Below are 13,060 nucleotides of genomic sequence, written 5' to 3' on the forward strand. Positions count from 1 at the left end.
GGCGTAAAATCCACTCCAAAATTTGCTATGTGCACACCCCTGAATGAATGATGAGAACAATTGTACCACCCCCGATATCTTTATAATTATATTGATTAAGCAGAGGAGAGGAGAGGAGTTTAATTAATTAGAAGAAAAAGTAATTAATGGACTCCAACACCAAACAATAATTGTACCTGCCAAGTACGCCCATCTGTACCTCTCAATAACCTTTCTGTGTACCCACTTTCCTTCCTATATTTATATACCCCTCTCCCTCTCCCTCATCTCCTCACTTCACTTTCTCTCACTACAACCAAACAACTCTCTCTCTTTTCAAATATGAAGAAGCTTATGAGGAGATTATCCAAGGTTGCTGATTCTTCCCAGTACTGCTTGTTGAGGTCACACTCCAGGGCGCCCGACTCCTTAAGGAAGAGGTCCGGAGGCGTGCCGGAGGGTCACCTCCCGGTCTATGTCGGAGAGGAGATGGAGAGGTTTGTGGTCAGCGCCGAGTTGTTGAATCACCCGATCTTCGTGAAGCTGCTCAATAAGTCGGCGCAGGAGTACGGGTACGAGCAGAAAGGCGTGTTGCGGATCCCCTGCCATGTCTTCCTCTTCGAGCGGGTGCTCGAGGCGCTCCGCACCGGCGGTGAGGCGCGTGACATGCAAGACCTACTCAACTCTCTCTCCGATGAGTTGTACTAGGGAAAACAGGCGACGTGTTAATTAATTATATTAGTTAGAGGACACACAAAAACCCAAAAAAAAAAGAATGATTGTGATGATGATGCAGCTGATTTTAGCTATGGTATAATTTTACATCTTCCTTCTTTTTTTGGATAATTTTTCCTCTTTCTTTTGGCTTCTCCGTTGTAAATACTTTGTAAGGAACAAAGTGGAGAAGTAAAAAGTTGAGGATTTTGATGAAGGTACTGTTTTTCGCCTTATGATGTAGAATGCGAAGAGAACGAGAAGGATTTTAAAGTGTTTTACTACGATTTAAGTCTCTTTCTCTCTCTCACTTTCCCAACTCAATAGAATTCTTAAAACTTTTCGTGCTCATTCATAGAGGAAAATGGAATTTTGAGCAAACCAAATCTAAATAAATGCCACCGGAAAAAGCAAATACACTTGTAGAAATCTTCGTACTAGTCCGTATATTCACACAAATGAATATATCGACAGGAAGTTGGTGAGATTTACAAAAATGGTATTCCGATTGTACGGTACGTACATGGAGTAACGGAACGACCGGTAAAAGGAGGTTGTTGACTCCTTGAGAAAGTCGCCCGGCTCAGTTTCTCTTGCGTGATTTCTGGTGGCGCTTTGCGGCTTCCGAAATCGTTGTTGGTGGGGGTGGGGGTAGGGGTAGGAGCTTTGGATTCCCGAGGGAGGGACGGAGGAGGGGTCTAGTTGTCACTTCAGGGGTAGTTTCGTCACGTAAAATATCTGTTCCAGACGAATATTTGGGGTATGCATATCTTGTACGGATACTGGGGATATGCTTGAATTGATTTATATATAGTGATGGTGGGACCCTACCCTCACTAATCCCATCTTTGCAATTAAAGAACCCTACTCTAATTTACTTAATTACCCCTTTAATTGCATTTTAGAATTTTCGGCCTCCTCTTAATTGATTTTTCGTAGCTGCTACGTAATTTTCCATACTTATTGGGAGGCTTCGGTGCTTACTGTTTATGTAGGTTGGTGATGCTGCGTCATTAATGTTGTTCTAGAAATTCTAATTAGTCAAGTTCCCTTTCCACACACTATTATAAATAAAAAAATTTAACTTTGATTGTATATAAGATCAATAACTTCTTTCATATTATACACTAATCACATAATAAGTATAGTATATTTATCATTTATTTGATTTAGATCTCATCAAACTCGATTTGAAGTAAGATTTCTGTTTTGAAAGCTCAAATCACGAATCAATAAAGCTTTTTGCTCGAATGATAAAAAAAAATTATGGGTTCGAATCCCATAAATATGGATATTTGGTAGTTTCTTGAATTTTTATTTCTTTTGAAGGGAAGTTGTGTTACCCTTCTCATCCATTGAACAACTCATTGCTGATTTTATGGAGAAGCAAAGGAAATTTGCATGATATTATTATGATTAGTGAGTGTGATTTTGATAATAATGAGAATTAGAGGGATTTGGGGAGGTTGGGGTCTTGCTTTCTCCACCTAAAATAACGTTGACATTTCTTTCATTTACATTTTACAACCTAATAATTATTATGGTTAGGTAAAGTAATTAGGGTATAAACTACGGCTCAGATATTATTTAAAAAGGAGGTGGTTGCATTTGTTGTGACTGTGAGCTTCAACCTAAACTTATGTTAAGTAAGTACTCTAAATTCTCTTTTAATGGTATTTTAGTTATTCTCATTATCTAAATTAAAACTAATTAACTATACCAAATCAAAAAAACATTTAATTATTTATATCTTATTAATTCTTCTTGAATTTCATCAGTTCCTTGTTCGGATTTTTATGAAACCTAATTATAGTATTTTATTTTTGGGTGAGTAATTAAATAAAAAATCTAACCTAATGTCCAATAATTAAGAAAAAATTATTCTATTATTTATTGAGTTTCTAAGAAAAAAGAGATTATTATTATTATTATTTATTTATTTATTCGGTGCAAGAATGATGATTTAGTAAGAACAGGATGGGACATTTTCGATGTGTCAGTTTTCTTATCCATATTAGTAGAGAAGCAAGTGGAGATACGTACGAGGGTCCGGAGAATGATTGTGTATTTCCCGAATATAATCATTGGTTAATTATTATAAAAATATAACTCTTTTTTTTTTTAAATTAAAAAATAATATTTGGGATAGCTTTCTTGGGTTCAGATATAAGGAATTGAAGTCAATGCAATGGAATTTGCCCATCAAGTTCCTGTTATTATTCTTTATTTATTTTTTTCCTAGAATACTACAACCTTATAACTAGCTATGACACAAGTACATTTCTTATATTATTTTATGTATATATATATATATAACCCCTCAATTATATGTATCTATATGTATATATATATATATATACTTGCACCCCAAAACTATAAAAATATTTATTTTTTTCTCCTCCAATTAGAGAGCAGAATTTTATTTTTCAAGTTATACGCGTACCCCTCACCAAATATTTGGGGAATATTGAAACTTTGGAATAGGGTTTCAACTTATAATAATATAGGGAAATTAATTTAAAATATTCTAAGTATAGTTATTGTAGTTGAATTTTATACTTAGCCCCTATTGTAAAAGATAATTTCGTTTTTATTTATCACAAATAGTTTTCAAGTATTAGTCATAAGGGAAATGTAAGTGAAATCTTTATTTGGAACAACAAAGTAATATATGTTGTAAAAAGAATAGTCTTAATTAATATTGAAGTCGAATTGAAGACGTTCAAGTCTCTTGGTTAGTGTTGAGATCAATTTCATTAGCAGGCTTGAACTCATGTGTTCGAGCTTTATCAAATGTGTGGATAATCGTCTCACTTTATATGAGTTTATTTGTAATAATTTACTTTATTGTTGGCAGTTCGTGTTGACGTATTGATTCGTTCACGGAGATATCAATATAATAATCATAATACTGAAATTGAGAATGCAAATGTAAGTTACCTACTTACCTGACTTTTGAACTGAGAATACAACATAGGTTACGAATAAATTACTCGACCCTCGAAGATTCATTCCTCATATATGTAATCTTATAATTTTGCAAAAACTTTCAATATATTAACTAAATAGTTTCCAAATATTTTATAAAGAGGAGTCAAGTTGAAAAACAAATTATATCTCCTTAGTAGGAGGGAGCAAAGTGTACATATATTTCATAGATTAAGGGATCAAAGTGTAATATTCACATAGTTAAGTGGGGCAAGTGAAATTCTCACCCCATAAACAAAGCAAATTTCATGATTGGCCCTCATTTTCAGGATACCATTGATCTAGAATCATTATGTTTTTATTATTTATTTTTCTAGCTTTAGAGAATTTAAAATAAATATTAATTATTATAGTGAGAGAGAGTGTCTGTGTATATATATAGTAGGGCAAGGGTGAGAGTCAGGAATTAGAAGGAAGTGTGTGAGCAGAACATGCCCCAGTTGTAGAGGGAATCGTCTGCATATGGAACCTGCTTTTTTGGGCAGGACCCCACATGAATAATTTGAGTTGGTAATTAATCACTTGATTAATTAAGAGCAAATCAAATCATGACCATTAATTATTTAAAAATGCTATATATGGTCCCAATTTTAACTGAAAATGATACCTGGAATTGACAACCGGCAACACCCCCATTTGACATCACCCGCGAGGGAGCAGCTACCTTCTCTCTTAATTAATCTTCGCTAATCATTGCGATTACGAGTTTTGGTTAACTATTTAGAATGTCATTATAAATATTACATCTAAATTTGGCAAGAATATTTGTCATACTTGTCTTTGGATTTTTATCGTATGGATCAATCGTAAAAATATTAATTTACTGTCTTGTCAATTAATACAATGTAGATTTTTAAATTTATATAAAAAAGTAAAACCCTGTTTATAATTTTGATCAGTAGGAATGAGTGCGTGGACTATATATAAGAACGACTCAACAACTTGTTCGAAAAAAATCTACAACACCCCACCGATTTATTTGAAATAAGTCGTCATTGCAGGAGAATGATAGTTTGATTGTAGATGCAGAATTATATTCTTGAATTCCGCGTGAAGCCATCTCATGAAAAAACTCAAAGTCGTGTTTGCCTCATATTCCTGCAGGCAGGAGCATCTGAGACCATGCAAGGCCCCAGTGTGTCGGAAAACATATAACATCACAGAAACGCGATTTAATTAATAAGCGTTCCTACTCTTCTGACATCAACAATAATAACACCCTCAACTGTCAACGATCACATGAAATGATTAACCAAACCGAACAAGAAAAACACGCGTATTTCAAATACGAATTAGGACGTCGACGCGTTTGTTTGCGATTAGCTGACAAGATTTGGGGACCCTCCATTCTCCAACTTTTGCACTGTCCATGATCAACGGTACAGCACATGCTGCATGGTTGATGATGCTACCTATATATATCTTTTTGCATATATTAATAATAAAACATGATCCCATTCCCATGACATGTATAGTACAGTGGAAATAACGTTTTTGAAGAAGGCAAAAAGGTACAAGATTGCTGTTAAAAATATAGGATTGTGTTATTGGGAAGAAGATCCGGAAAAGAGGGGAAAGTTAAGGCATGTGAGTGGGTGATACGACGCACATGCCTGCTACCCTCTTTCATTTGGCTTTCTTAATTTTCTTCATTCACATTTCATATATATATATATATATATATACCTCGATCCTTCGCTTTCACATCTCAATAATTATAAAGTGATCATCTGTCCGAATCTTCTCTTCTTCGTATAATTTGACTTCTTTTATATATATTAATTGTTGTGCTCCCAATTCTTGGGCTGCAAGGGCAGCAGCCATGCATGGTGACGTTGAGTTAGGTGTAGTAGGTAGTAGCCAGGTATTGTGAATTGTGATCATGTGTTTGTTTGTTTAACATGGCTGCATGTATTTACTGGGCTAGCTCCGTGATTCGGGTCGCGTTGGCTTGTGCAGATACGGATGCTAGCAGGCACCAGTTACCAACACTGCTCATCTCCAACCAAACCCTAGCTAGGTTGTGATATGCTAAGTCTCAGTTGTTATATATACCGAAGGCTGGAAATCATTAGGCAAGCAAAAAATTGAAGGATCTAACAATCTTTAGGAACAATCATCGGTCAAGAACTTCAAATGTGACAAACATGTTTTTCTCAGATTAATCAAATTTTATCTCTAGCGGAAAAGTGAGAAAACATTCAATCTTTAGCCTCTTATAACATTAAGCAAGTAGGCTGTAAACAACAAAACTGCCCGGGGCCATTATGTAAAATAGTGAAACGTTTTTTACCATGCATCTGCTGTAACTTTCAGCTATCTTGTCTTTCTCTTCTTTTGCTTTTTGTAATGTTCATAGAGGTTTAACGCCAATGTTGTACGGTCTAACTCAGACCTTAATTTCTCATTCTCTTGAATATCGCGTAGCAACAAGAAGTGCTCAGCGAGTTTCTTTCTAACCTCATTCTCGTCAACCTGATCCATCAGATTGAGGTCTGATCCAATTTTGACGGGCAAGGTGTCATTTCCCCTCTTTCTCTTGTTGCTTGCTCTTTTTATGTCACCAGGTGCAGTAAAGGACTTGTTTTCTTGTGATAATTCCATATAGGCCTGTAGCGGGGAGACATGGGAGTGGTAAACCTGGTTGTTGGAAGTGTTCATGGTTGATATACTAGACGCGATTGAACAAACAGCTGGATGATAATGCTTCATTAGAAGGTTAAGCTCCCAAAGAACTGAAGCTAGTGCACCACTCCGGTTAGGGTCCGTGGCATAAGGTTGGTATTTCTGCAGTAATATTTGCATCAAGTGAGTTACAGAAGGCAACATGCATTAGGAGATCAAGTCAGTAGATTTGATTCAAATAAAAAAATATGCATGCATATCAGTACTTAATACACAAAAACTCCCCCCTTTCTTTTCACATTATAATCTAATCCATTCCCAGATAAGGTACTACTTCCACTAGAAACAAAGGAGAAGACAAAGGCTTACAGCAATAGCACCAGCAACGGATCCACCTCCAGCATCATTTTCCAACAGATTACGGCATTTGACATTCTTCTGAAGAAGATGCTTTACAGAAACCAATGCTGAAATTTGTTTCAAAATAGGGACCATCAGAACAGGGAATCAATACTTTCTAGTATGTTTTCAAAGTCGAGAATTACCAGCCATGGACTCGGCCGATCCAAAGCATAGTGAAAATGTGGCCAAGCGCTTTATGAAGGCAGCAGCACGTTGCATATCATGCTGTCTATCATCACACAGCATTATCTTGAAAGCTTCGGCTAACACCTCTCCCTGATCCCTGCTTCACAAAGAAATGAGTATCTAACTCGCCAACAAGTTGCGAAATAAGTAAACAATTCATACGAAGATTCAGAGAAAAGAATGTATGCCCGCAACATCCTAGGCTTCCTTACTCCTTGCTATTTCCAGGAGTAAATTGATGGAAGCTTGTCAAAAGCAATGCAAAAACAAGAAAGAAACTGAAGTTTAACATAATAGTACACTGCAGGCTACATCAGCTTCCAAGTAGAGTAGCCTAGAACTTCTTATTCATAGACATTGCAATAACAAAATAATGAACTCACGAGCAACACGACATATTTGAAGGTCTCTTCACATTTCAAAGGCATTGCACCTTGTATGGTTTTAAGATTTCTTCGATGCACAAACAATTAGTCAATAAAGAACCAATAAAGCAAGAGCAAGTTGACACAGCAATCAGACAAATTGATATTCTATGATAACAATTAAACAAGGAATGCATTTTTCAAGCAATGCACTTACCTTCCTGGGTGGTACTCTAGTATCAGATTGTAAAACTGGACAAGGAACTCCTGTAAATCAATATTCAGAGCATCTAGATTGTTCTTCATCACTTTAAAAGCAACAATACAGCAGCGCAACCGTTCAGACACTGTTAATTGACAAGACGAATTCTCAGATAAATCAACCGACTGTATGCCGCTTCCAGCAAGTTTTCTCAGACATCGCATGAGATCAGCCATAAAATCCAAGTCAATTAGATGAGAAAATTTTCCTATTCCATTCAAACAAGGAGCAAGCAGGGGATGGCTTCCCGATGCACCAGGCGCAGTATTGGCTCCTAACCTGAGAAATTAAAGGTGAATGCACATAAGAGAAATGGCAATTCCCTTTGGATACTAGTTTGACCCATTATTTACAGAGGAATACCGAAAGGAAAAACTTTTTTCTTGCCAATTTTGGCTGTTGTCGTATATTGTATAAACCACACTTGAGGCAAGTTCCCTATTTGGTCGTGTTGCAGTGAAAAAACTCATTATGGCACAGTAATCCAGGACAAGATTAACTATGCCAGAATAAACAATAGTTAGAACTAGCTTACCAGCAATTGCGAGAGTAAGCACTTTTCAGGTCTCTTAAGTATAAGATGTGTTCTTTTCTAACTCAAATTTGTCGCACTTATTCACAGAGCTCTACTTACCCTGGCTGCATAGCATGCTTTAAGATCCGAAAGAATGTCTGAAATACAGCTGAAAGCGTCTCTGACTGCACCCTTCTTCGCTCTTGGGGATCTTGAGCATATGAAGCAGCTTTGAAATCTGCACTTACCTGCAATAGTCTCCTTATGTACAAGTAATGACAACAAACAAGCCAGATCAAAGTACTTTTGAAGGTGACAAGTATACCTCCTCTCGAGTCTTTGAAATCATCTCTTTCCGAATCTTCTTCCTCTCATTATCTGGTATATGATTTGGCTCATCCAAACCCTTTCTCTTCTTGGATTTCTTGTTTTTGGTTCTGCTATCTGCATCTGGATTTTCTGGTTTTCCAAGATCCTCATCAAATGACAGAGACAAAAGGACCTAACAGGGCAGTGCAACCATGGCAGAGGTTGGTATAGAAGCATAACAAAAGATTCTATCATACAGGGAAAAAGGAACTAGTTTTACCATTAGATACAGAAGATATTTATAAGTTTAAATACAGGACACATACACATCTAACCATCATGTTTCCCCTACACAAACATTTTCTTATATGTTTGCCCTGAGAATTTCCTGGAATAGCTCATGACTAAATGTTACTAAGAAAATCTCATAAAAACCAAACCATAAAGAAACATCTATATGGGGTTAGTTCATTGTTTTTGAGGTCCACGTAATATGTTAAAACAAATTATCAATTCTTTTAAGCGCAATTATAACTCGGGAATTTCGATTTGTACAAGCGCAATGTGACTGGGTAGTTGGCACAGTGCCTACTTAAGTCACAGTTCAAACAACATATATCACAGCACAAAAGATAAATTCCAAGAACAGAAAAAGATCCCTTACTTCGACAGAATCAGGATGCAGTTGGCAGTTGTGAGCTTTAACAAGTTCTGCAATCATTTTAACGGCCTCCACAGTGGCCTCACCACCATGTTTCCCCTCATTAGAAAAAAGTGACATTACAGTTTCACAGCACAGCTTTCTGCCAAATCAAGGACCAAGTAATGTAATCATCAGACGAGTACCAACAAGAAGCTATAAAGTGAAACAATGAATACAATAACAAAGATGAACAGAATATAAAGGAAAGGCACAGCTTCAGCATTTCCCATTATCATCAGAGGGCAATGCTGAGATATACAATAGGTGAGGCTTAAGAATACATCATTAAGAAAGCAAAGAACTACATTAATCTTTTTCCTATTCTATGGGATTTTTTTCAGCAAACTCTGATATCAGTTGGTGAAATGGCACCAACCACCCCACAGTCGTTTGACTCGTCTCAATTCCAAAAAAAAAAGTGATGCAGAACTCTACCAGAAACCACCTAAAAGGAAAAGGGGAGTATTAAAAGGCAAACAAGCAGAACCCTTAATCAATTTACCTGAGATTTAGACCAGTATGAGCATGTCTATGCATTTGGTCACCCCACACTAAAAAAAGCAGAAATAACCGCAATTACCTTACAACATCATCATCGGAGCTTATATTTTTAACAACTGCGGCCAGCAAGCTCTCACGAAAGTTAAAGTGGGGTACCGCTGCAAGCAAAGTACATAAGCAACGGACAGCTACTCGCTTATAAACAGGCTGTTGTTGCAGTGCTACCAACTTCTGAACATACGCCTGACAACAGGAACAAAGATCTCCTGTCAGCAAGAATATCGTTTTATTTTTTTGGGTAGCTGGGGAAATTTTTATTTCCTTTACATATGCAGTAAAATGCATTTTGAGTATGCTGTCACAACTTAGAAACAGAATAGAAGGTGCAATTCTCGTACCTTGTAGGCAGACAGAAGAGTGGACTCATAAAATCGCATTTTCTTGACAGCCTTCGAAACCTTCATCTCTTGCTCCTTTTCAGTAGGTAGTCTGATCCGGTAGCTGCCATGACAATTGGAAAATGTGATTAACACCTACGCTATGTAAACAGAAATTAGGGAAGTATTCCACCAAACTTCACTGAAAAAGAATTTTGAATTAGTGCGCCATTCTCACCCAGGAATGATATCCTTAAAAACAGCCAATAAGGATTTTAGTCCAAGAATGACAATGGCAGCATCTCCATCTTTTGAAATCTCCAGCATCTCCTTTATATGCTTAATATTGGATTCTGGATCAGCAAGTAACGCGGTTCCCAACTCAGCAAGCTTATATTTCTTGCTCTCACTGGCTTCTTCAGCTGTGAGATCCTTTTTCACCTCATCCTAAACATTAGAAAACTACATTATACACATATAAGACCATGTACCAAAATGCAAGGATTAGATGCAACTCCTTACTCAATAACTATTACTGGTTAATATAATTTCAACCTCGGGAGGAAATTAAATTAGCTTGTTGACACTAACCAAAGACTTTACTTGGTCTTAGAAGTTAGAAGCAAACAAGTGAGGTCTGAGAAGTAAACCAACAACACAATCTGCTTACCGAATCAGTTAAAATATTCTATAATAAACAAGCTAAAAAGTAAACTTATCAGAACAAACCGAATCATAAGATGGGATTGTTAAAAAGTGACATAGATTAATGAATGAAAGCAATTCAGAAAATGGATGCCAGAAGAAAGAATGTGAAGGGAGACAGGAAATAGGGTACTATCTCATCTGCAAACATCTAACAATGGCATTCAAGAACATGAAAATGCAGCACTGATATGTTATTGACTGCTTCAGTAAAAATGATTCTAGAGAAATCTCTTAATTATTACCAAGACTACATAATGCCAAAGGCCAACTCCATACCATTTCAATATTTCCAAACTGAATCCCCAACTCTAACATTCACCAATTTATAGGACTTGGATTTTGGTGAAGGAAACCTTTCTATTTGTTTGGCTAAAGTACTAAAGAAAGGCTCATCACACATGAATGCAAATGGCATATATTAACATTAAATTCCATCATTATATCCTGATAATCATGTATATAGCAAACAGACCAAGAAAGGTTATGTGAAGACATTTCACAACTTATTTTGCTTTTCCTTTTCAATTTCTGAAAACCTAGATTTCAATTCTGATACCATATGTTCTATATCCTCATTCGGTGCACATTGCAACATAAGAAAATAAGGGATCCACTAAATGTCAACAAAGCCCGAAAAAGAACTGAGCAACAGAAACACACACCAACACTTCAGCCTGAGGTGTTTGCTGCACTTCCTCCTTGGCTTGTTTCTTTGCCTCTTTCCTCAATTTTTTATGCTTCGCACGCTTCTCTGCTTTTGTCAACTTGACCAAACCAGGATCCTTACTAATAGATTCGCCTTCTTTTGATTCCTCTTCAGCTTTAGGCTCCTTTGTCACTATCAAAAACCAACTTTCATATGGCCGTTTCAAAAGGCAAAAACAACAATTTCCATCCAAATGAATGAATATATACCCCTTCTATAGTAAAGCTGTCCATCCAAAGTTTTCACCGGAAGTGCATCAACGGGATCGACCTCCAGTGCATTCTGCTCTTTCTCTTTGTTTTCCAGCTTTTTTCTCAACCTTTTCTCGTATAATGATTCCAACGCCTCCTCGTTCGCATCAGCCACACGCGTAACATGCCTATTTTAAAATTTTATTAAAGCAACACAGAACTTGAAACTGCCTACTGTATATAACAAAGGAAGGATTTCATGAAGCAATAATGAGAGAAAAAGAAATATGCGTACTTGGTGATGGAATGAGTGTCCAAATTGGAAACGAAACCAGCGTATTCCAAATTCTCTTTGACGAACTGTACGTCCTCATCTGACACTTCAACCTCTTCCTCGGGAACTTCGGGAGGAAGCTCCGGCGGCAGCACCAACTTCTGCTTCTTCTTCCCCATTCCCGGCCGGTTAATAATTTAGCGAATTGGAAAAACCCTAAACCCTAGGATTTTAGGGAAAAGGAAACAAGAAATGGGGGAACTTTAGGCCTTGTTTGGTTCGCATTACACGGATAATACAAACTTGGGCTTTTCAAATAACAATGGGCCAATCCGCAAAGTCCAGAAGAAATTGGGCTCCTTTGCTGAAATATAAAATAGGACCAGGCCCAAATCTAGGTGACCTGGATTTACTACCTTCTCTTTTTCTTTTTTAATTAAAAAAATTTGTTATGTCTCGAAAATCATACATGTAATTAATTTAACAATTCAATCGATCATTAAAAATAAATCAATCGACAAAACAGAAGTTGTTGATTGAAACAGTATTCCAATTTAAAATCTTTTATTAATTTTTCCAACTTGATTATTAAATCCCATTATCATATAAAAAATGCTAATAACAGCTCCAAAAAAATATTATGTGTAAAAAGTTATCCCGTTTCTTATCACAATCAAATATTTAATTATTATCTTTTTCTTCTGTTCGCCCCAACACTATCTCGGCCAATAGAAAAATTCCACGTCATTCAGCCTTTTAACAATAAAAATAAAAAATCAAATCCTTTTATCGAATTCAAATCCATCAATCCAAATAAAGTATATAAGACGTGAATTCAACAGCAGTTGGACCCCTCACCTCACCTAACTTTGAACAAAGAATTTAGAAGGCCCAATAGCTGATAATTGAAGTTGGAGTTACCATTTATATATACACACAAGAGACGAAGTTGGAGTTACCTTAAGGATTTAATAAGAGTCTTAATAACATGTTTTGCTTTGATTAATGTTTGTGTTAGGTACACAAATTAATGATGGTATTAAATGCCCTAATAAAGACCACCACATCTCTTTCAACGAGACTTAGGTAAACTCTCTTTTCTATCATTTATAGGTTCCAACAATAAATATTATTGCGGGAGACTTTTTCCCCCTCTTTTCAGCATTTTTCCATTAGAAGAAAAAGGAAACATTAGGAGGAGAAGTGGATATTTGTGATGAGAGCAGACGAGACCACTGAATCAAACACAACAAAAC

General features: G+C 36.4%; 2 protein-coding genes across 2 annotated transcripts; one reads left to right on the forward strand and one right to left on the reverse strand.

Moving 5' to 3' along the window:
- The first annotated feature begins 253 nt into the window (after positions 1–253).
- Positions 254–977, forward strand: LOC105175082 (auxin-responsive protein SAUR71). Its single transcript, XM_011097404.3, has one exon. It carries the CDS (start codon positions 322–324, stop codon positions 685–687), a length of 366 nt encoding a protein of 121 aa, XP_011095706.1. The 5' UTR covers positions 254–321; the 3' UTR covers positions 688–977.
- Positions 978–5,768: 4,791 nt separating this feature from the next.
- Positions 5,769–12,066, reverse strand: LOC105175083 (binding protein). Its single transcript, XM_011097405.3, has 13 exons — positions 11,826–12,066; positions 11,549–11,718; positions 11,296–11,471; positions 10,164–10,372; positions 9,947–10,049; positions 9,628–9,791; positions 9,009–9,147; positions 8,361–8,537; positions 8,156–8,283; positions 7,477–7,800; positions 6,852–6,991; positions 6,676–6,773; positions 5,769–6,468 (listed from the first exon to the last, which is right to left on the reverse strand). Exons 1-13 carry the CDS (start codon positions 11,981–11,983, stop codon positions 5,998–6,000), a joined length of 2,457 nt encoding a protein of 818 aa, XP_011095707.1. The 5' UTR covers positions 11,984–12,066; the 3' UTR covers positions 5,769–5,997.
- Positions 12,067–13,060: the final 994 nt, after the last annotated feature.

This window comes from Sesamum indicum, linkage group LG12 (genome assembly GCF_026168435.1).
Source record: "Sesamum indicum cultivar Baizhima isolate 11 linkage group LG12, ASM2616843v1, whole genome shotgun sequence".
Taxonomy (NCBI): domain Eukaryota; kingdom Viridiplantae; phylum Streptophyta; class Magnoliopsida; order Lamiales; family Pedaliaceae; genus Sesamum; species Sesamum indicum.

Coding starts and splice junctions, on each gene's coding strand:
- LOC105175083 (XM_011097405.3), bottom strand. CDS start 11,983: ATGGGGAAGAAGAAGCAGAAGTTGGTGCTGCCGCCGGAGCTTCCTCCC. Junction 11,472..11,548: donor ACAGCTTTACTATAGAAGGG/GTATATATTCAT, acceptor GGTTTTTGATAG/TGACAAAGGAGCCTAAAGCT. Junction 6,774..6,851: donor ATCGGCCGAGTCCATGGCTG/GTAATTCTCGAC, acceptor AACAAATTTCAG/CATTGGTTTCTGTAAAGCAT.
- LOC105175082 (XM_011097404.3), top strand. CDS start 322: ATGAAGAAGCTTATGAGGAGATTATCCAAGGTTGCTGATTCTTCCCAG.